This window comes from Ictalurus furcatus, chromosome 18 (assembly GCF_023375685.1).
Source record: "Ictalurus furcatus strain D&B chromosome 18, Billie_1.0, whole genome shotgun sequence".
NCBI lineage: Eukaryota > Metazoa > Chordata > Actinopteri > Siluriformes > Ictaluridae > Ictalurus > Ictalurus furcatus.
Window position 1 is genome coordinate 4,764,634 of NC_071272.1, and position 23,232 is coordinate 4,787,865.

General features: G+C 38.7%; 1 protein-coding gene and 1 long non-coding RNA gene across 4 annotated transcripts in view; one reads left to right on the forward strand and one right to left on the reverse strand.

The window, feature by feature from the left end:
• The window catches only part of celf4 (CUGBP, Elav-like family member 4), a 94,541-nt gene extending 74,245 nt beyond the window's left edge, over window positions 1–20,296 (forward strand). The window contains exons 4-14 of one of the 3 annotated variants that reach the window (XM_053648923.1): window positions 5,003–5,131; window positions 5,948–6,027; window positions 6,140–6,280; window positions 7,212–7,350; window positions 7,908–8,060; window positions 9,453–9,563; window positions 10,784–10,846; window positions 11,008–11,088; window positions 12,397–12,540; window positions 17,352–17,542; window positions 20,158–20,296. In XM_053648923.1, coding sequence (XP_053504898.1) covers window positions 5,003–5,131; window positions 5,948–6,027; window positions 6,140–6,280; window positions 7,212–7,350; window positions 7,908–8,060; window positions 9,453–9,563; window positions 10,784–10,846; window positions 11,008–11,088; window positions 12,397–12,540; window positions 17,352–17,479 — 1,169 coding nt within the window. In that variant the 3' untranslated portion in view covers window positions 17,480–17,542; window positions 20,158–20,296. The remainder of the gene's footprint in view (window positions 1–5,002; window positions 5,132–5,947; window positions 6,028–6,139; window positions 6,281–7,211; window positions 7,351–7,907; window positions 8,061–9,452; window positions 9,564–10,783; window positions 10,847–11,007; window positions 11,089–12,396; window positions 12,541–17,351; window positions 17,543–20,157) is intronic. The other 2 variants (XM_053648925.1, XM_053648924.1) reach the window with 2 other exon arrangements.
• On the reverse strand, window positions 19,576–23,160 carry LOC128622431 (uncharacterized). Its single transcript, XR_008388398.1, has 2 exons — window positions 20,654–23,160; window positions 19,576–20,421 (listed from the first exon to the last, which is right to left on the reverse strand). It is a non-coding gene; the product is annotated as an uncharacterized LOC128622431 (long non-coding RNA).
• Between the last annotated feature and the right edge of the window lie 72 nt (window positions 23,161–23,232).

The window sequence follows — 23,232 nt, forward strand, 5'->3', positions numbered from 1 at the left end:
AGTAAGGGGCAGAAAGAAAGAAAGAAAGATTTTTCATTTATATTTTTGAATTAAAAAGAAAGAGAAACGGGTGAAGAGAAAAAGAAAGAAAGAAATAGAAAAAATAACTTGGCATAATAAGAATAATAAGAAGAAATCAGCTGAGATGTTTGGAAAGAAAGAAAGAAAGAAAGAAAAGAAAGAAACTTGAATGACACTGAAAGAATGAAAGAATTTAGAGGAAGAACTAAGAGGTGAATGAAAAATAAAGAACGGCGTAGAAAGAAAGAAAGAAAGAAAGATCGTTACTTCAGGTAACTGCATGGCAACTGAGAATATTTGATTTTGGAAAATTGAATTGCAAGACAAATAAATAAATTAATTAAAACAATGACAACAACAACAAGAAGAAGAAAAGGAAGAGGAAGAAGAAGAAATAAAGAAAAAGGGGGGGGGGGAATTGTCAGCTATGAAAAATCATCAAGTAACGGCATGGCATAATGGAACATTAACGTTTGGATGGTTGTAAAATAATAATAATAATAATAATAATAATAATAATAATAATAATAATAATAATAATAATGGAGATGGTACATCGACTTGTGGAGGGAGAAGGGTGACAGCTAGCCATTTTTTGATCAGGAATTGGGTTGTCTTTTCTATTTTTGGACTTGTTTTTGTCTCAATGGGATGGATGGCTTCACAATGAGAGAGACAAGCACACCAGAGTATTAGAGACAGATGCACCTATTCTCTCCATTCTCTCCATCCGGCAACATCTCTCCTTCCTCCCCCAACACCCTCAAACTGAGACCATCTTTTCTTATTCACACTTGACAGATGAATTGTCTCTGCTCTTTGCCCTTTCAGACCACCAAATATATCCAGTAGTTAGGCCTTTAAAGTCACCCCGTGCCTCCGAAAAGCCCCTTGATGCCTCTCGCTGCCCAGTCCGTCCCCCAGCCGTCTAGTCACGACGGTGAGACGGAGGCAGGAAGCTGGAGGTCAGTGAGAGAGACGGCACAGGGAGGAAGCAAGATGATGAAGTCGTGCTGACGAGTGCAGAGAGGATCGTAATAGAGGAAAGAATGAAAGCACAAGATAGAAATAAACCAAGCATGAAACACATGGACTTACTACTATAGTGTATGTAGACTCAATGTCCACTTTATTAGGAACACCTGCTAACCTGCTCATTCAAGTATCCAGTCATGTGGCAACAGAGCAGTGCATAAAATCTTGCAGATACAGATCGAGCGATTTCGTTAACGTTCACATCAAACATCACAACTGGGGAGAAAATGCGATTTCAGTGATATTATCCCTGGGATGATCTCTGGTAGCAGACCACCTTTTAGAAACTGCTGATCCCCTGGGATGTTCTGTTTAGAGTTTACAGAGAATGGTGGGAAAAACAAAAAACATTAATGGTGCAGAAGTTCTGCACTCAGAAACGCCTTGTTTGAACTGACACGATGGCAACAGTTAACCTAAATAACCGCTCTTTACATCCGCGGTGAGCGGAAAAGCGAGACTGGACAGCTGAAGAAGAAGAAGAAGGAAAAGGATCACAGGACTGGAACTCGGTGTGAGCTTCTGCTGTTGTAGCCCATCCACCTCAGGGTTTGGAGTTCTGCATTCTGAGATGCTTTTCTGCTCACCACGGTTGTAAAAAGTAGTTATTTGACTTATCGTAGCCTTTCTCAGTAACACAATCTGTACTTTTTTTTTTTTTTTGTCTTTTTAACTTCAAGAGAGAAAAAGAAAGTGAGGTTAGTGAGGGAACAACTGTTTATATCTAACTGACACTGGAGACTCCTTCCAAAAATGCAAAATAAACATCATCATATCAACTATTATACATTTTTCTTTCTTAAGAAACGTTTTTTTTTTGTTTGTTTGTTTATTATAAGGTTTAGATTATGTCCTTCGTAAAGGTCCCTGTGATTTGCATTTATATTTTCAGAGCTGCTGTTATAGAAAACGAATCAACACCTTCTGACCAATCAGATTAAAGAATTTAACAGCACTGGGTGTTCAATAAACACTCTTTTGTAAATCAAATAAGTCGAATATATACATTCATTATATATACGGTCGAGGTAATCAGTTTACTTACGCCTTGCGGAATCTGCAAGAATGTTAATAAAATGTCCTGCCCTATTTCACATAACAGATGCTTACATGTTTTGTGAGAGTTGTTCACGACTCCCGTGTTTGTCCTGAGCAGTTAAACTGCCCACTGGTCCTGCACATTCTTTGCTTTTCCAGCATCTTCTGCGTATTTGACCCCTTTCCAACAGCGGCTAGATGATTTTGAGATCCATCTTTTAACACTGAGGACGACCGAGGGACTCGTACACGACTATTACAAAAGGTGCAAACGTCCACTGATGCTCAAGAAGGCAACGTGGGGGTGGGGGGTGGGGGGGTGGGGATTGTAAATTGTTATTATTTTGTTTAAAGATCTTTTTTTTTTTTCTTCATTTAGCCCTGCCCGTCAGAAGCAATACAAGATATTTATATGTTTCCTAGAAGACAAAAATAATCATTTATTCGGGGCAATTTTTAAATTTGTACCACTTTGCAGATTCTGCAAGGCGTATGTAAACTTATAACCTCAACTATATTAGTATACAGTATATGTTATCCATGTATGTCTGGTTTCATGTAAAAAAAAATAAAATAAATAAATCTCTGTCATCTAAAGAACTGAGAAGAAGTTTGTCTAAAAGAACGGTGTGAAATTTCCGGTCCAATAGGGTTAAAGCCCAGGAAATATCTGCACTTTATTTATTTAATTACCTTTACTTTCCTGCTTGAACAATCTCCACACATCAACAGTTAACCAGATGTTATTACGTGTGTGTGTGTGTGTGTGTGTTCAATTTCATCATCTTCCTGCATAAACTAAAAAAATGTGTAGCTTGTCCTTTGTTTCCAGATTTGCCTTGGGATAAAAATATTTAGCACAAAACAACGCAGCTTCCGTCTCTCTCCTCCCGATCTGTGATTTAAGACTGTCTTCATAATCATGTAAATAAAATTATGAATAATAAAGAGCCGTAAAGCCCACAAGTCGAAGGATTCCACAGAATCTGCTTCATACTTACACATTTCATTAGCCTGCCTCGCGGTGTAGTAAAAAGCCTGCGTGATTTACTCGGCAGCATCGAGGAGTCACAGCTTGTCTGAGCTTTTATTAATCTTGTCTTGTAATTCAGGGAAATTAAGTTTAAAAAAAAAAAAAAGCATTTGCACCAGTTTTGCACATTATTATGCTTTAAAGACGATGCCTTAACGATCCAGCCTGAATTCATGCAAAATTTATGTGAAAATTTTGCAAAAAATGAAGAAAGCTACAGTATGATTACTAACCCCACACATAACTTCTCACAGGATTTGACTCACTTTTAAGAATCCGAATAGGAATCTTTTATACATCCGAGAATCAGATTGTACCTGGGCTTATTGTTGTCAACATAGATGCTATCAACATGTTATCACCATACAATCTCTGGATAAAAATACTCTGCTGTTCCAAAATGTGAACAGGTACACCTATTAAAAAATAAAGACGTGCAGACAACATGCACAGAGCGTAGTATTTGGTTGTGTTTTTTGTTTGTTTGTTTGTTTTTATTTTCGAAAGGTATTTATTTTAGTCTTTATAGGCAGTTTTCGAACGATTTAGGGTTTGAAAAATAAAAAGAAGAAGCTTTGTTGTCATTGTAACATGTTAAACGTCATTTTGTTTTATAAAATACAGAATTTAAAGAAAAAAGTCGCAATATTTTGAGAATAAATTAGTAATATTTCATGAAAACACTTCCCCAGTGTCACCTTTAACATACAAATACTTTATTCTAAAAATATTGCAGCTTTTTTCTTGAAATAACAAAAATATTGTGTTTATACATATATATATATATATATATATATATATATATATATATATATATATATATATATAAATAAATAAAAAAGCTTTAATGTTCTGAGAACAAAGTCATAATATATATATATTATGACTTTGTTCTCAGAACATTAAAGCTTTTTTTCCACGTAATATTATTACTTTTTCTCGAAATATTAAGACTGTTCTTGTAATAAAGAGTGTTCCTCTATATATTATGACTTGAAATATCATATCTTTATTCTCAAAATCTTGTATTTTTATTTTTAAGCCATAACCCTAAAACGTTATAGTATATAATACCTGTCAGAGTATTCATTTCATTGTCTGTAAAAGTTGATAAATCTGCCGTTATTCCCCCCAAACACCTTAAAAAACACAACTTTTCACGTTATAAAGAAGCAGGAAACCGCTCGACTTTCCCATGGCAGAAAACTTACTGACAAAGTTACACAGCACTAACACTGGAGACTCCTTCCATAAATCTTGAATTACTGAATTATTTCCTTACAGACAGCTTCACCATATCGATGATTAGATGTTTTTCTTTGTTAAATAACAATGTTTTTTTAAAAAAAAAAATTCCAGTTATTATTAGGCTTAGATTATGTGGGTGCAGGTTCCTGTGAATAAGTCGCAATAAAGAAATGATGATATATTAGAACTTATTAGAAAGTCACCAAAACTTTTATATTAAAATATATATATTTTAAATGAAAACTAACTGTTTGATGTGGTGGATCTAGAAAAAAGTAATTAAACAGCAAATAAGGCACCCTCATGAGAATATGCTAATTAGAGTGTAATATCAGATATTTGCATATTAGATCACAAATGAGATGATTGGCTCTTACATTTTGTGATGTAATAACACTTTCTGCTCAGTACAAGCTCAGCTTTTTCAGCACCTTCGATTAGCATTTTGAAGAAAACTTTTTTCGGCTGAAACACAACGTTATTTTAAACACAATTCTGTGCTGTTCCAGCGCTGAGATGGTGGGCAGTGGAAGAGAGCGTTTGCATTCAGGAGACAGTGATGTTCGATTGTATATTCATGCACGGAGCCTGACTCTCACTGCGAGCCCTTTGCTCATTCTCTTTCAGAAGACAGGAAGCTGTTTGTGGGCATGCTGAACAAGCAGCAGTGCGAGGACGACGTGCGACGCCTGTTCGAGGCCTTCGGAAGCATCGAGGAGTGCACCATTCTCCGAGGCCCTGATGGAAACAGCAAAGGTTAGACACTATGGTTCCTGCTTGTTCGGTTTGAGACGTGTAATTAGTGAAGTATTTTTATCTTTTATTTTTAAGTTCCAAAAATCTTTTCATTGCTCCTGAGTGGCTCAACAAAAAAGCCTTCGTGTTCGAATCCTGATGATGCCACAGCCGTCTGTGGCCGGGAGTCCAAGAGAGCGAAACTGGCCATGATCTTTGGGTGGGAGGGACAGCATTCTCTCTCCCCTGTCAGTCATATTGACACTAGCCGATAGTGGGCATCTGTGAGCTCATGTATGCGGAAGATAGCACGTTCCTTCGAGGGACGCACCATGAGTAGTTGGAAAAGATGCGGTTGGGTGGTTTCACGTATCTCAGAGGAAGCCTTGAATCATGTCGTATGATGGGGAGAGCTAGCTGGTGGGTGGGAATCCGGGAGAAAATGGGACTGGGATATGGGAAAATGGGAATAATTATTATTCCCACTATTTAACTATGTAATCCTTTTCTGTGTTTTATACTTAACTTTTGTTTTAATTGCTTTGGTAGTTGTTTTTATTCAAGGTCTACTTCATGTAATGTTTAAACATATTCTTATTTCAGCATAGATCTTCTTCTTCTTCCTAATCTTCTTCTACTTCTTCTTATTCTTCTTCTTCTTATTATTATTATTATTATTATTATTACCATTATTATCACAGACAACAGAAATGAAAACCCTTTAAATGAAAAGCCTTGCCTCAGCACTATTCATAATATTCACAGCATGGAAGAAAACAGTCAGTAGTAACTGGCACGTGTGTGTGTGTGTGTGTGTGTGTTTGCTGGCTTTGACAGGCTGTGCATTTGTGAAGTACTCCTCTCATGCAGAAGCTCAGGCGGCCATCAGTGCGCTACACGGCAGCCAAACCATGCCTGTGAGTACCGAGTACACCTCAGCTGGGATGGAGGATGCGTTCCATCTGGATTATATTACTGAGTGTGTTTTTCTTTTGTGTGTGTGTGTGTGTGTGTGTGTGTGTGTTTTAGGGTGCCTCTTCCAGTCTGGTTGTGAAGTTTGCAGACACGGATAAAGAACGCACCATTCGGCGCATGCAGCAGATGGCTGGTCAGATGGGCATCTTCAATCCTATGGCCCTGCAGTTTGGAGCGTATGGAGCCTACGCACAGGCAAGAACCCTCCCTCTGTCTCTCTCTCTCTCTCTCTCTCTCTCTCACACACACACACACACACACACAAACACACATTCTGTCTTTCTCAATCTCACACACACACAAACTCCATCTGTGTGGATTTCTTTACACACTGACTCCCATCCACAATCCGGTGTGTATATTCATGAGTAATTCTTTAATATTATATGGGATTAGGTTATATATATATATATATATATATATATATATATATATATATATATATATATATATATAAAGTTGCATTGTTTTATCCTTTATAAATATCACTACTGTGTATTACTATTACTATATATTGCTATTGCAATTTGCATCATATTATATTATACCACTGCACTCATGAATTCTCGAATCTGATTGTTCAGAAGATCAGAAGTCACAAGTTTACGTTAATGCACTCGCTCTAATGCAGTGTCGTTTCTATGGTAACAGCTCATTCATAGGGACAAGATTAATAATAAATTGTGCAATCATTACTATGGTGAAGATGTTTAATTAACATTTACGGAAGGAGTCTCCAGTGTCAGCGCTTCAGTAGGTTTTTTCAACACGAGGACTTCATAGCGCTTTGTGGTTTCTCAGTAACATGACAAGCTGCGCTGATTGGGGGTGGCGACACTTTTATAACTCAGTCAAGTCCACTTAGACAACAGTAAGTCGATTCCATAACAGTACGTGTAATTATAAACGGCATGACGTGTCGTTCTTTAATGCAGAAAAATTGTAATTATTAACCGACCGATGTGGTATAATATACTTCAGAATACGCTGTTATTGGAAAATAATCGACAATCAGGGTGTAAAGAGTAACTCCGCTTCATTTCGGGCCACTTTTTTTACTTATATTATATTATATTATATTATATAAGCTAATTTGGAAGTGTGTGTGTGTGTGTGTGTCCATTAGGTGCAGCAGCAGGCAGCATTGATGGCGTCTGTAGGACAGGGAGCGTATCTCAGTCCTATGGCTGCGTTTGCTGCAGCTCAGATGCAGCACATGGCCACCATCAATGGCCTGCCAGGAGCCCCCATGACCCCTACGTCAGGTGAGTCTACACACCGCTACACACACACACATACACACACACACACACACACACACACACACAAGTACATCCTGTTTTGTCCAAATATTCATTATAATGTACGAACTCATTTATATATTTGCTTATTATTATCCCTGTTCATTATGATGCAAATAAAGAGCGCTTTGTTTTTTGGGGTTTTTTTTTTTTACCTTGTGCCCAATTAGCTTCTGCTTCTTAATGAACCAATTACCATAAACCAGAAATACTTTAGCTTTTAAAGATGAAATGTCTTTTTAATTATGAAATAAATGTTAGTTCTAGCTCTCTGCAGGACTCTGCTATTATCGCCAGGATTTTATCACCGGTTTGTTTAATTAGTTTGTTTGTTTTGTTTTTTTTCCTTTTGAGTATTATTCCACAGCTGTTATTTTTGTTCACTCATTACTAAACTGAGGTCATTTGAAAGTAAAGTTGCACTGAACGGAGAAAGTTTGTAAGTAAAAGAGAGTTTGTAAGTAGAACAAAAGGTGTTATGCCATGAGCCCGTTCACGTTTGTTGTTGGCTTCGCCCTCAGGAGGGAGCACGCCCCCTGGCATTACCGCTCCTACGGTGACCAGCATCCCCTCTCCAATCAGTGTTAACGGCTTCACTGGACTGCCCCCTCCTCAAGCCAACGGCCAGCCCCCTGCCGAGGCCGTGTTCACCAACGGGATCCACCCATATCCAGGTACCATTCTTTTATGTAACACCTCACATAAAACATAGAGTATAGTTGATGTAGTAGGAATTAAGTTTCCAGAGAAACATTTGGGACAAAACGTAACTTTTAAAGTAAAGCAACTTTTTGAGGCTAAAGGAAGTGAAACTATAGTGGATCTATAAACTGTATTGAACAGCAGGTGTGGACCAGGAATAGGTAATACAATAGACCATGATAATAAAACCATGTCCAGTTTAAAATGTAGCAAGAGACTTTTACTCAAATTGAACAAAGCACGGTGTGTTTCTTTCATGTTCAAGGCAATGCCATAATTCGGTTCAATAAAGTTTGGAACATGTTCGGAACAAACTAAAATTTTGTTATTAAAGCAATACACCAGTTGTGTCCACTGTATTGATGATATCATAAATCGATCATATTTTAACAATGACCTTGATGTGAAATATTGGAACATAGCTAATAAACTGCTGTAAGAATGAAATTTTTACTTTTTCGTTTGAAGTTTTCGTATTTGATGTATATTTTCATAACGGTTGATGAATTTATGTATTTGTATGATGGCCTAGGAAAAAAAAAAAAACCTTCACATAGTGAGGTGTTTGCTACGATATATAGAGTTCTGAAAAGTAACGTCCATTCTGATCGCGGGCATTTTTAACCGCCAGTGTCTGATTACAAACCAAATTGATTAGTCTTATATCCGTTTAAGCTGTGGCATATAACTATCCAACCACTTGATCAAATCATGAGATTAAAAGTGTTAGGAAGGCAGACTGTTTGCAGAGAAATAGCTTCGGCATGATCGTTGTTTTGATGAAACGAATGTATAGTGCCGTTAAAATGAGGTGTGTGGAAGTATGGAAAACCCACCTCATTTTGGCCGAAACCCACCACGACATTTTGGCCAGAATTCAGCCACAGCAACATCCGATTTTCCTAGTTTTCCTAGACCACCGCATGTTTTTGCTTTAAGAGCACTTTGTGAGTCACTCTTAAAGCAGGAGTTTGTTATTTTCTTGGGTGGGGGAAAAAAGAGAGAGAGAGAGAGAGAACTGAATCATAGAAATATATTTATCCCTTTCATAAACTTGTTTTTTTTCGCTCGCTACTTGCTCCGTTTAAAACGAGATTCCCGCTTTTATAATGAGTTTTCCGGCTTTTTCACTTGATATCATTTTGGATAATTGTTTTTACTTCAGCTAGCATAATTAAACACACTGTTTATTTTTGTTCTTCATCACTCCCTGGCTTTATTCTCCATGCGGAAGCTCTCAGAGTTTTTATTCATGAAGTATAGCCGTAGTAGATCTACACACAAATACAGCGAGTCTTTTTTGGTGTGCTTGTTGCGTCTCAATGAGGCGGAAATCCAACGTGTGTTTCCTGGCTGTGTCTCAGTGTTGCAGGAGGTGGTTTTTAGGGAAGACTCGGAGAAGGGCGGCTTGGGCGTCGCTCAGCGGAGTTGTTTTGGGGTACAGGGAAGCTGTTTCCTCTCTTCTCTATCTGAAGGTACCAAAACGCCTTCATCTTTATTTATTTTTTTTTTGTCCCTCTGATTGCTGTCTGTCTTGTCTTGTAGTGTGATGTCTTTTGTGTCTATGGGTGTTTGTACGTCGTAGCTGTAGCGCTAGTTTCTGTCTGCAGTGCGTTAATGTTATTTGATTGCAGTAATGAGCCAAATGCTTAGTCACTGCTTATAGTATGCATGCATGCAAGGCATTGTGGGATTTGACACCATTCAATTTGTTGAGGTAATAGCTTGAACTGATGTGATCAGCATGCTTTATAGCTACTTCCCTGATCTCGTATGTCAGTGCACGTTCTCAAATCTTTAAATCGGGCAAATGAGCTTTACTTAAAAGCCGAGGAAGTGGATACTGCAGTTTCAGCCACGTTGCGTCGTGCTCAATGAAGAGTGATATACATAGCGGTGCGTATATTGCCGCAGGAGCTCAGGGTGGATTGATGTGTAGTGTGGAGATGTAGCTGTATATTGTTCTCCACACACACTGTGGCTGCCAATCCAGCGCTCTCTCATGTTAGGGAAACTTTGCCCGAACTCAAGCTCCTTCCCACAGCTTAATTGTTTGGGGATGGAGTAAGACTAGGAGTGGGGAGGAGTTGTGGGTGAACTCATTGACTCCAAGCAGTGTTGCCAACTTAGTGACTTTGTTGCTTGATTTGGTGACTTTTTAGACCTCTTTAGCAACTGTATTTAAAAAAAAAAAGAGCCTAGTGACATAATTTGCGACTAAAACAAGTGGAGACAGCAGGTTCCATGGACTTGCCACCGGTGTATAAAGCCCAATGACCAATCACTTATCACCATTGTTCCCAGCGACCAATCACTGATCACTATTGTTTCCCAATGACCAATCCCGTTTCCCAATCACTGCTCACCATTGTTTGTCCCACCCACATGCTTCTTTGTTCTTTGTTTTAAACGTACTTCTTGGCGATATTTACAAGTAGTAAAAAAATCTTCCTTCTTTCGTGTAACGCGTTTTGATATGCAAATGATCTTGACAATTCATGAAATATGCAAATGATATAAAATAGTGACTTTTAGAGCATGCCTTAGCTACTTTCTCCTGAAAAGTGTTGGCAGCACTGACTCCAAGTTTGCATACTCACACAAATTTGGTCTGTGCCCTCCACAGAAGCTTTTACTTCCTGACCTGTATACGAAATTTCTCTCTCTCTCTCTCTCTCTCTCTCTCTCTTTCCAGCCCAGAGTCCCACAGCAGCTGATCCTCTTCAGCAGGCGTATGCGGGAGTCCAGCAATATGCAGGTCTGTCACTCTGCAAGAGAGGCTGCTCTGTGTGTTCATGCATGCTTGTACTCAACAAGTGCTAGCCGTAGCGAAAGTGTATGTATATGCGACAGTGTGTTCGTGGCAGGTGGCGTGTGTAAATGTAGGTTCTGACACATCGGCATATGTGTGTGTCTCAGCAGCCTACCCAGCTGCATACGGACAGATCAGCCAGGCCTTTCCTCAGCCTCCTCCTATAATCCCCCAGCAGCAGAGAGAAGGTGAGACTGCCTGTCCTGTGTATTTCTGTCTACAGGAACTCGAATTCTGGGCTTCCATTATAGCTTCTGTCATGATTTCAACATGATTTTGCTGTTGTTGACTTTTTTTTTTTTTTTTTTGGATTGTGAATTGAACCCGATAAAAATTCTTTCTAATCCCTATCAGTCAGATGTCGTAATACATTTGATAAACATTTGATCAGATAATGTGTACTGTGAGCAGTGTCATATTTCAATATCCATATCTCAAATCTACTCGAGCCTATTAATATGGCAAACAATTGGCATGGGAAAATCATTTAAAGCATTCGTGCCTTCCCATTTCACTAGATAAAAATGATGGTTGTAGTTTCCTTCTAACTTTAGCTAGCGTTACCCTATAGCTTTGTTCGTCAGTGGGTGGTGCAATTTATCAGTTGTAATTTGAATCTAGCCTGAAGTATAAACTAATATTTGTATTTCATTGAAGGCATACAATGTCCATGAGGTCAGTTTGTGCAGAGAAATCATATCCAAAGGATGTGCACAAAAAACAAACAAACATGTATTATAAACCTGTACTTGGCCATTGACCACAATGGTATCGATGTATCCCTGCTCGTGATTGGTCTTTTGGAACTCGCTAATCAATCTTATCATTCGATCAATTTGAACTGCTAAGAATGCGATGCTTGATGTGAAAGATGCAGCTTTATTGTACTGAATGTGAACACGCAATGCGTATAAACCGAATATTTGTTTAGACGACGTCAGCTGGATTTGCTGACGTTAGACAATTATGAATATGCCTGTGGCTATGCCTCCCTCCAGTGGCTGCTGTGGTGAAAGATGCTCTTGCTTTGTGTAATATCATGAGCTAATATTATCCACACTGTACTGAAGCGATTCATCTCTTTTCTGGTTAAGAGAATAAAGCCTGTCTAGCTGTATCGAAGGAAAAGTGAAAATATTCTTCATATAGAACAGTACTGATGAATTGAATTATAGCCCGAGTTATTTTTTCAAGATTGTAGCCAATATGTGTGCAGAACTAATAGTCTCATCCTTTTCAAGCTCGTTCTCTCGTTCTCTCTCTCTCTCTTCACTCTGCCTGCTATCCAGGCTGCTTATTCTAATTTCTCCTTTTATGTCTTCTTCTTCTCTGCCCTCACCTCCTCTTCATTCTCCTCATGTCAATATATTCTCCCTTTTCTTCCAATCCCTGCTTTATCCCGCTCACCTTTTGTCTCGCTTCAAATCTCTCTTTTCCCGGCTTCATCTCTACCTGTCTGTCTATCCGTCTTCCTCCATCTCTGTGCCACTCCGCAGGGCCGGAAGGCTGTAACCTGTTCATCTACCACCTCCCTCAGGAGTTTGGGGATGGCGAGCTGATGCAGATGTTCCTGCCTTTCGGTAATGTCATCTCCTCCAAAGTGTTTGTGGATCGGGCGACAAACCAAAGTAAATGCTTTGGTGGGTAAAAATGATAAAACACCTGCAAAGATTACTATCATTCTTATTCTCTCACTACTAATGTTTTGACCTCATTTCTCTACCACAGCTAAGCTTTTAGAAATTAGAGACAAGGCGCAAAAAAAGAAAGAAAGAAAAAGAAAAAAAAAAAAAAGACACGAGAGATGGCAGTGTAGTGGATTTTACTCAGTGATCAGTGAGGAACACTGGACTGGAAAGAGGAAATTTGCTGAGGGCTGCGAGATGTTTTGATGTGCCCTACTTGTAACAAAAATGAGTATCTATATTCAAATGAACACTATCTCCAGCTCCATTGGCTGAGTCACTTATCAGAGGCAGTATATGCATGAACGAACACAGCACTATTTGATTTGAGCTTAATATAAAGCCCTATAGTTAGTAGGAATCTTTGCTGAGACGTGAGGTGCTGAAATGCTGACCAAGCTAAAATAACAGAAAACTAGGGAACTGGAGGAAAAACATGTTCAAGCTTTTAGCTTTGAAGCTTTATAATGATACAATAGCAACGAAGGCAGTGTTTTAAATTGTAGATCTGTCTTTTTCTCTTTTTTTATGGTTTAATACACTTGTCACAGAATACTGGATTTAGACAAAACACACTCCTAAAGTATGTCAGTTTCAGAGACAAAATCAAAATATGTTATTCCTTTGTACAAGTTTATATTTTGTAAATGTAAATACTGCCAATTGGTTGAAACTTTTGCTATAGCTCTTATCTTAACTTAAATTATTGCAATTCTCTTGAGAATCGGGAATTTCCCTAAAGCCCTGTTTCTAAGACAATATTGTTTATTCACTCAGGTAATGCGTGTGTTTCCCACAACAGTTGTAGCATTTATCAACTGTCCTTATCAAGAGACTTTGTGACTACTTTGTAGTTTCTAAACCTAAACCCCAAAACTAAAACCTTAAACCACAAACCCAACACTGAAAACCCACAACTCCTAAACCCCAAACTCAAAAACTAAAACCTTAAACCACAAACACTATACCCCAAATCCAAACCCCAAAACTAAAAGCTAAAGTAACACACTCAGCTGCATAAACCTAAACTACAAAATCAACATTTTAAACCACAAAAAAACCCCTACTACCTCAACTACAAATGCTAACTCCAAAACCCAACACCCAAACCCTAAACCTAACCACTTAACAACCACAATCCCCCACAAATGTCTCAGCTCCTAAAGACCTCAACCCCCAAATCTAACACCCACACCTAATTCTAAACCAGTTTTATTTTTATCATCTTTAGTATTCATCATTCCCTCAACAGTTGCAGACTAAAATCTTCTACTAAACCCTAAACCCAACACCCCAAGGCCAAACCTTAAACCTGCCACCCCAAACCTTAAACCTGCCACCCCAAACCTTAAACCCACCACCCCAATCCCACACCCTAAACCCAGCACCCCAAGGCCAAACCTTAAGCCCACCATCCCAATACAAAACCCTAAACCCAGTACCCCAAGGTCAAACCTTAAACCTGCCATCCCAAACTTTACACCCACCACCCCAACCCCACACCCTAAACCCAACACTCCAAGGCCAAAGCTGAAACCCACCATCCCAAATAAAAACCCTAAACCCAACACCTCAATCCCAAACCTTAAACCCAACACCCCAAGGCCAATCCTTAAACCCAACACCCAATCCCACACCCTAAACCCAGCACCCCCAAGGTCAAACCTTAAACCTGCTACCCCAAAGCTTACACCCACCACCCCAATCCCACACCCTAAACCCAACACCCCAATCTCAAACCTTAAACCCACCATCCCAATCCAAAACCCTAAACCCAACACCCCAAATCCCAAACCCAAAGTTTGTCGCCCAACTCCCACATATGCCATACCAATTCCCAAACCTATCACCTCAACCTTGAACCCCAAACTTAACTTTCCAATCCAAAACTTAACACTGGAAGTATGACACTCAACCTCCCAAACCTATACCTATCATACTTCTCGTAGGCTGAGATCTCTGCAGTATAGCTTAATCATCTGTAGGATGCTTGGCTCAGAATGATAACACCAGACATCTTTAATCTTAACCTAAGACTTTTGCTCTGATCTTGCCAAAAATGTAAACACTTTAACGTGTGGGTGCTTCCAATAAATCTATCAGTTCCCTGGCTGTGCTGCTACTTTCACAGCAGAGCTGCTGTGCACAGCTCTTAACCATTCCAAGGTGCTGAGGTATATCTCTGTCAGAATTCTGATTTATTCTGAGTTATACCTCCCTTACTGTGAAATACATACTGCACCAACTGCAGCATTTCTTAATAAAGCTGAGCACAGCTATCACATCATGTCATATTGAAGGCCATATCAGGGTGATTCCATGATCGGGGTGCTATTCGTGTCCTACTGATATTACATTTATAAATGTGTATGTTAAATAAATGTAAAAAAAAAAAAAAAAAAATCAAAACATACAGTGCCCTCCATGAATATTGGCACCCTTAGTAAACATGAGCAAAGAAGTCTGTGAAAAATTGTCTTTATTGTTTAAACTTTTGATCTTGTGTTAAAAAAATTCACATAAATATTCTGGATATCAAACAATTGCAAACACAACACAGGTTTATCAAAAATATCTTGGTTAAATATAGGTGTGCAACAATTATTGGCATCTTTTTAGTCTTTTTTAGTCACACTTAATACTTTGTGCTACCTGTCTTTGCCGAGATAACAGCTCTGAGTCTTCTCCTATAATACCTGATGAGGTTGGAGAATACATGGCAAGGGATCTGAGACCATTCCTCAATACAGAATCTCTCCAGATCCTTAAAATTTCGAGGTCCATGCTGGTGGACTCTCCTCTTCAGTTCACCCCACTGAGGTTTTCTATGGGTTTCAAGTCAGGGGACTGGGATGGTCATGGCAGGACCTTGATTTTGTGGTCAGTAAACCATTTTTGTGTTGATTTTAATGGATGTTTTGGATCATTGTCCTGCTGGAAGATCCAACCATGGCCTGGCTTAGGCAGTCAGGTTTTCATTTAATATCTATTGATATTTGATAGAGTCCATGATGCCATGTATCCTCACAAAATGTCCAGGTCCTCTGGCAGAGAAACAATATTTAACCATGGGCATGAGGTACTTTTTCATATGGCTACCTCTCTGTAAGCGCCAAACCCACCTCTAGTGTTTATTGCCAAAAAGCTCTATTTTGATTTCATCTGACCATAGAACCCGATCGTTCCAGTCGTGTCTGGCAAACTGAAGACGCTTGAGTTTGTTTTTGGATGAGAGTAGAGGCTTTTTTCTTGAAACCCTTCCAAGCAACTTGTGGTGATGTAGGTGACTTTCTGGAGTTTTGGAGACTTTCTGACCCCAAGACGCAACTAACTTCTGCAATTCTCCAGCTGCGATCCTTGGAAATTTTTTGGCCACTCGAACCGTCCTCTTCACAGTGCGTTGAGACGATATAGACACACGTCCAATTCCAGGATGCCATTTCCCATTTTGTGAAGCTCAACAACCTTTCCCTGCACATCACAGCTATATTCCTTTGTCTTACCCATTGTTATGAATGACTACGGGAATGTGTTACCTCATATTTATACCCTTGTTAAACAGGAAGTCATGGTTGAACAATTTCCTGTTCCTAGTCACCCATGTGTACTAAAAAAGTTTTTTTTTAATAATCAATGGGAATATACATTAAATATATTTTTCTCATATGAATTCAAGAGGTGCCAATAATTGTTGCACACCTATATTTAACTTTTTTTTTTTTTTTGGATAAACCTGTGTGTTGTGACAGGTATTTTTGTGATTTCTTTTTTTTTTTTTAAATAAACACAAATTTTCACAGCCTTCTTTGCTCATATTTACCAAGAGTGCCAATATTAGTGGAGGGCACTGTAGGTAAAGTGTCCTTCACAATAACTTAATATCAGATAAATAACTTAAAACATTAATAAAACGTATCTCCTGCACATAGAAAACATTATTTTTTGCCTGTAACATGCACAATAACTACACTTTACCTTTAAGAAATAATCATTAAAAGGATTACATCCTAGTGGATATAAATCCTAGGATTAAATCCGTGGATCCTAGTTAAAGACATTTTATGTATTTCGTAATTCTAAGTGGGAAAACCTCAACCTCGGTACTCATTTAAGAATAAAATGCAATTGCAGAATTGCAAAGGATAAATGTCACTGAAGTCATGGAATCAAACATCAAAGCAGTTACTAAACATCGGAATTAATGTTGGGGGAAAAAAACAGACTGTTTCTTCTGTTTTAAACATCATGTACATACCAGTTTCTCATGCTTGAGCAGTTGATACTGTGTAGAGCACCTGGTTTGTAGTGTATCACATGAAGTTTGGAAGAGATTCTGTCCAAGAGAGACATAAACAACTCTCCGTTCCGAATGATTTGGTCTTAATGCATATTGTTCTGTAGGTTTGCATGTTCCTGTGTTGTTGGATATTGATCTGAGTGTGTATGCTGTTGTGCTGTATGGACTGGTTTTGTGCATAGCTGTTAAATGTTAACGTTCTCCTGAGGTCATGTGACTCAAGTAACCGTGGTCGATGCTCCTTTCGCTGTTTCATCTATACGCCGTCATGGGTGTCTCTTTCTTTCTTTCTGTCTCTTTCTCAGCCTCTCTCTGCCTTTTGTTTGCATTGGATCTCATTCGGATCATCCTAACCATTCCACCTCTTCAATCTTGTCTCATTCAACAGGCATGTCTTAACCTGCTGTCTTTTCTGTCTCTCTTCCTCCATCCCTTGCTCCATATCTCCTTCCCTGCCTCTTGTCTTCAGGCTTTGTGAGCTTCGATAACCCAGCCAGTGCGCAGGCTGCCATCCAGTCCATGAATGGCTTCCAGATCGGCATGAAGAGACTCAAAGTGCAGCTCAAAAGGCCAAAGGACGCCAACCGCCCTTATTAGCCCCGCCCCCTGATGTCCCTCACCCTGGAGGTGAAGGCCACTGTAGCACTGGGGGAACAACAGGTCAGACCTACACCCACATTTATGTCCACACACACACACACACACACACACACACACACACACACAAACGGTTACAGCCTCTTAAGAAAAGAATGAAGAAGAGCATTTATAACAAAAAGATATTCTGAAAAGTAAACAAAATGCTCAAATAGGGTATGTCTGATCTTATCCGCTACCATCTTAAAATCAGGTCTGTAGGCTAAAGAAAGGGTCATCTCAAGAATTGATCCCAAACAGGGTCAAGGTCACAGCAAGGTTAAATGTCAGAAATATTTTTTTTCTTCAATAGCTTACTTCATGTCTGAAGTATATTTTAAGGGTAATTCTGGCATACAAATTAGTAACAAGAAGGACTAGATTTGTCGTTGGTGGAGGCATCCACATTGTACGTCGAGATTGTTTTTTGTTTTGGATTGTTGTCAATTTGTAGGTTGCATCATACACTCACATTATATCTCTAACATTTTAAATTGGGTTGTTTTGGGTTTTTTTTTTTTTTTGGTCATCATTTTCCTTCAATTCAAAAACCATGGGGGATGTTAACTTTTACACTCAACTCTATATACAACAGCCTTATATAAGGCTTATATAAGGCCACAGTGGTGTTGAATTTGAATTCAAATCCGATTGGCCAGATTCATTTTCTGTAACAGCAGCTCTGACAGTTGCGCTGGCCGTAATTCGAATCACAGGTTTATATTCATTCACTCGTAATGATATGTTTTAGTTTCTGTAGCAGCAGTTTACTCTTAGGACTTGTGTGGCGGACGCTCACATAATGTAAACCTAATAATTAGGGCTGCAACTAACGATTATTTTGATAATCGATTAATCTGTCGATTGTTTCTTCATTTAATCGATTAATTGCATTAAAGGGCCAATTTTTATTTTCTGTATTTTTTGCTTGGAAAAACGTTATTTCACATTCTGCCTGTTGTTGTGCTTCAAACATTGTGCATATTGAAGGCTGTGAAAAAGGTATTAAATGTATATCTATGTGGGCTATGCTATACATTGTGCAAAGGATTTAAAAAAAAAAAAAAAACATTATATTTTGAAGAAAAAAAAAAACACAACAACCTGGTTGTCCACTTAAAAATGCTAAACAAGAAAAACAAAAGTAAAAACTAAGTGTTAACTGGTAAGAGTTTGAACAGTAACATGTTACTTCATTCTGTAAATGTATGACACGCCTTACATTTATATACAATTACATGTTATAACCCCGTTACAGTTACCGCTCTCATAAATACACAATTACTTTTGTTTCTAAATATAGCATCAAACGACATATTTGATCAAAATGAATATTTTAGTCAGAGTTATTGATGCGTGGACGCGCGCTCGTTCAGTGAAGTTGAACGGAGACTCACTCGCAGTCAGGACGAGCGTTTATGTGAAATGGAAATACTGGCGTGAATTTCTAACATTTACAGATAAGGATATAAATGAAAAATGTTAATTTTGCACTGAAGAAAACACGTCTGGAACACATTAAACCGCACACACATCTGTCGAAGCATCTGTCTCGACAAGCCACGTTAATACACTTGCGAGTTTGTTTGAAGCGCTTAATATAAAACACTCATGTTTTGGATGACCCGGACCGTGCACTTTTCCCACAGCAGCTCGCGCTGTGACTGCCGCTGTTTCTCAGACGTCTTTTATTCATAGAAATGCGTTTTTCACCGTCGTGAAGTGACATCACTGATCCACAGTGACATCATAGACCCCACTAATCCATAATGAAATTCGTTGTCAATTATTGTAATTATCGATTTTATCAAATAGTCGTTGCAGCCCTACTAATAATAAAAGAATTATAAATATATTGTTATTTAACCAAGATGATGTCGATATGATGAAGAGGAGACGTTTATTTAATATTTATAGAAGGAGTGTCCAGTAGCAGCACTTAACAGTCTGAGGTACATCTTTAATTTGACATTTTGAGTCGCAGGAAGCTCAGGATGACAGGCTTTTTGGTTTCTCGGTAACTTGACAAGCTGATTTTTTTTTTTTTTTTTTTCGTATTATTGTACTTCAGGAGAAGGAGAAAGAAAAAGAAAGGCTGGTGAGGAAACATATTTATAGCTGCTAAAACATAATTGATAACAGGAACTAATTTGCTGTACAGACTTCCCAGTTTAATTCCAATTCCAATCCAATTTTTAAAAATGTTTGTGTTGGAAAATTGGTGTAGTATAAGAGGAATAAATCACTTACTGTTATTGAAAAAGATTTAATTTCTTTTTGAACAATAGGTCCGCTTCATCACGATACCCTGTCATGCATTATTTTCCTATAACAGTACTTTATGAAGCAGACACTTGGCCAATGAAATATTTCTCAGTGCTCTGTGTAGGGTGTTAGTGGTGATGGGATTAGTCCTCCCTGTGGTATATCTCCCTTACTGTCATTTTCACTGGCTCCCTCTGTGTCAAAGCATCATCCAACTACCGAGGCGCCTCAGCCTGCTGCAGTGCTGAATTAGACCTCACAGCCTGAATCTACACCCAATCACTGACATTTTCTTTTTAAAAGTTCCCCTTTCTTGGCTTTGAAAGAATACGTGATTGATTTCATTTTTTTCTTCCATTTCCCCTTCTTTCTAGGTTTTGTAGAGCGGGAACACGTGTTGATAACATGACTGACACACAAAAGAGACACAAATGGACAAGCTCATCGTGGCTGGGGGTGTGGACGTGAGAATGAGGGGTGTGTTGGACATGCGGTGGTGCCACAGCGCACGACACACCATCACTGCAAAAGCTCAGTGGACCTTTAGGAACCCGGTGGAAACTCAGGAGAGCCGCCGTGTTCCGCAACCATATCGGACTCTCCCTTTCTGAGTCTCCACAGCCTGCCTGATAGGAACCCTACTCATTTAGAACCACAGAAGAAAAAAAAAAATTTAAAAATGAAAAAGAAAGAACATCGGAAACAGACTCAACGAACGAGACGAAAGAAAAACAAAACACTTTTGAAAATGCTAACTTTTGGGGATGGGGTGGGGGGGGGGTGGATATTATGTAATAAGGGACTGAGAAACTTTTTGGAAAAAAAAAAAAGAACACTTTTAGAAAAGAATTTGAAAAAAAAAAATTTTACTTTTTGGAAGGATGCGACGCTTCAGGAAACAAGCTTGGTGTAGTTGTGGATGACCATCTTTATCTCGGAGTGCCTGTCCGTTTCCAGAGGCGAGAGCTGCCACGAAGAACTGCGGCCGCACTCCTCTGGGAGACTTAATCCGTCATTCCTTAGTTGTGTAGGGACCAAAAAGACCAAACCTTTTTATTGATTCAAAAAAAAAAAAAAAAAAAAAAAAAAAAAAGAAAAGAAAGACTCGTAGCTGTAACATACTCAGACCACTGCATCTCCTTTGCTGTGCCAATCGGTTTAAGAGTTGTATTTACGAAAAAAAAAAAAAAAAAAAAAAGATGTATATGTAGAATATATAAGATTATATGTATAAATGCATACATATAGATTGCTGATATGCTTTTGAATACTGGCAAAAATCACACGAGATGCCCTGAGGAGGCTGCTCACTTCGCTAGTTTACAAATGGAAAAAAAATATATATCTATTTTTTTTTTCTCTTCTCATTTGGGCTGAAGGGGACATGGGAAGGGTTGTTCCATATCGCAGCCTTACCTTTTTTAATCTCAACATCCTGACCTTGTAGTTCAAAAAAAAACAACAAAAAAAAAACATCATCGCAGGTTTGAGATATAACAAACCCGTTTCTATTTAGCGTACATTTAATATGTATATGTATTGCAAAACATGGGAAATGTATTCATATATATATGCACACCTCCAGTGTATATATGGATACATATGATATTAACCCCCAAACCTATATGTATTTATATGCATATATTTTATATGTGTGTACATATACATAGAACCAGCTATTCAATATGTCGAACTGTAATTCTTTTGTAGATTTAAGCTGGAATTTGAACCACTGCTCGGCTTGGAATTTAACGGGAAGAGACTCATATCTGGCAGCTCTCGAACTGCAGGCATTCCTCTTTCTGATAACCGTGTATGCCAACACACACACACACACACACACACACACACACACACACACACATATGAAGCAGTGTGTGTTTAGAGATAGATGTATATATGTGTATATGCTATTGAAAAATGCAAAAAGGCCTCCCTCTCGTTGGAGAGTTTCAAGAGAATCAGGCTTCAAGAGATTCAGGATCATTTCCACAGGAACTAGGACGGAACGTTGCGTTATCTTAGACATATCTGCCTCTCGGCCCTCTTGTGTACCTTTGCAAACCCACACAAACACATCGTATTGCAGTATTGCGCCAGATTTAATTTGAACCGTGACACTTCGGATCTCCTGCGTCAGTGGTCAGTGCATGTAGCGTCGGGTTGCCAGTAGGTACAGGTGCACGGCGTCACCTGGTTGCCTCTAACTAATTAGCACTGTGCTCCGAACACTGCTAGCCGCCATTGAAGACGAAAACGATGATGATGATGTCAAAACTCGCCAGAGGCACTGCTCTTTTTTGCAACCTTCAGCTTCTTACTTCTTACATGCGCCAATCTGTTGCAATGCAACTCGCAAGATACAAAACTCTTTTTTGCTTAGGGTTTCCGATTACGCGGGCATTACGTACAAGTCAATTAATTAATAAATATTCGCATCTCCATCCACAGTGTGTTTACAAGTGTTGTTCGAAGAGCTGAGATGAATTTTGCTCGGGTCGTTACGTTTCGAATTTCTAGCGGATCGTCATTAGAAGGTCAGCGCCTTGCTTTTGTCGTCATGCTTTTGATTGAATTGTACTGTACTGTATTATACAGGTGGTAACGGTTTTCAGAACTCGCTTCAGGTAGCGAGTTCATTATTTTGAGAAGAATTCGTTCAAAAGAATGTCGCATTGCACCATCCGGACCTCTTTGGAAAGATAAGCGTTCAGGTAAACTAAGAAAGCTCGCTATGATGTTCAAACAGTTGTATCATGAAGTGCTCATTCTGCTCTTAACCCATACCTCGCTCCGTCTCCGCGCGTCTGTCTCAACGTCTCTGTCTGCTTTTTGTGATTTCCTCTCATGCAATGTTTCAGCTACAACTGTTTACATGATTTTAAAAATGTATGGTTGAGAACCTACCAAGAAACAGAGCAGAAGTGTTATTATTTTATTATATATAAATATATACATAAACTACTGAATATACTGTAAATTTTTTTTTCTTTGCTCTGTTTTTTCTCTGTATATAGGTTTGCATATTTTATAGGACTTTTACTTCTATCTACAAGGACTGAATGATTATGAAACTTAAAATTACATGAAGAGTGAAACTTGGCATGGTTTAGGGGGCGGGGCACCCGAGTCTGAAAACGATTGTGTGGCCCAGTAGGGAAAATGGCCGCCAGGGTCTATTACTACTCATATTTTCTTGGAAACGTAGAAGACGATTATGTCTGATGTTGCATTGTTCTGATCCATTATGATGTTCTGCAATCTGCTGTGAGCTTTTCTGCCCTCATTGAAAACCAGCACTAATTCCCCAAACACTGTCATGCTTTCAAATTCATACGAGCCACATGGGCTAGCATTCAAAGCTTTTCTAACACCTTCATCAGGGTGGAAAATTACTTAAGTGTGTGTGTGTATATATTATATATATATATATATATATATATATATAT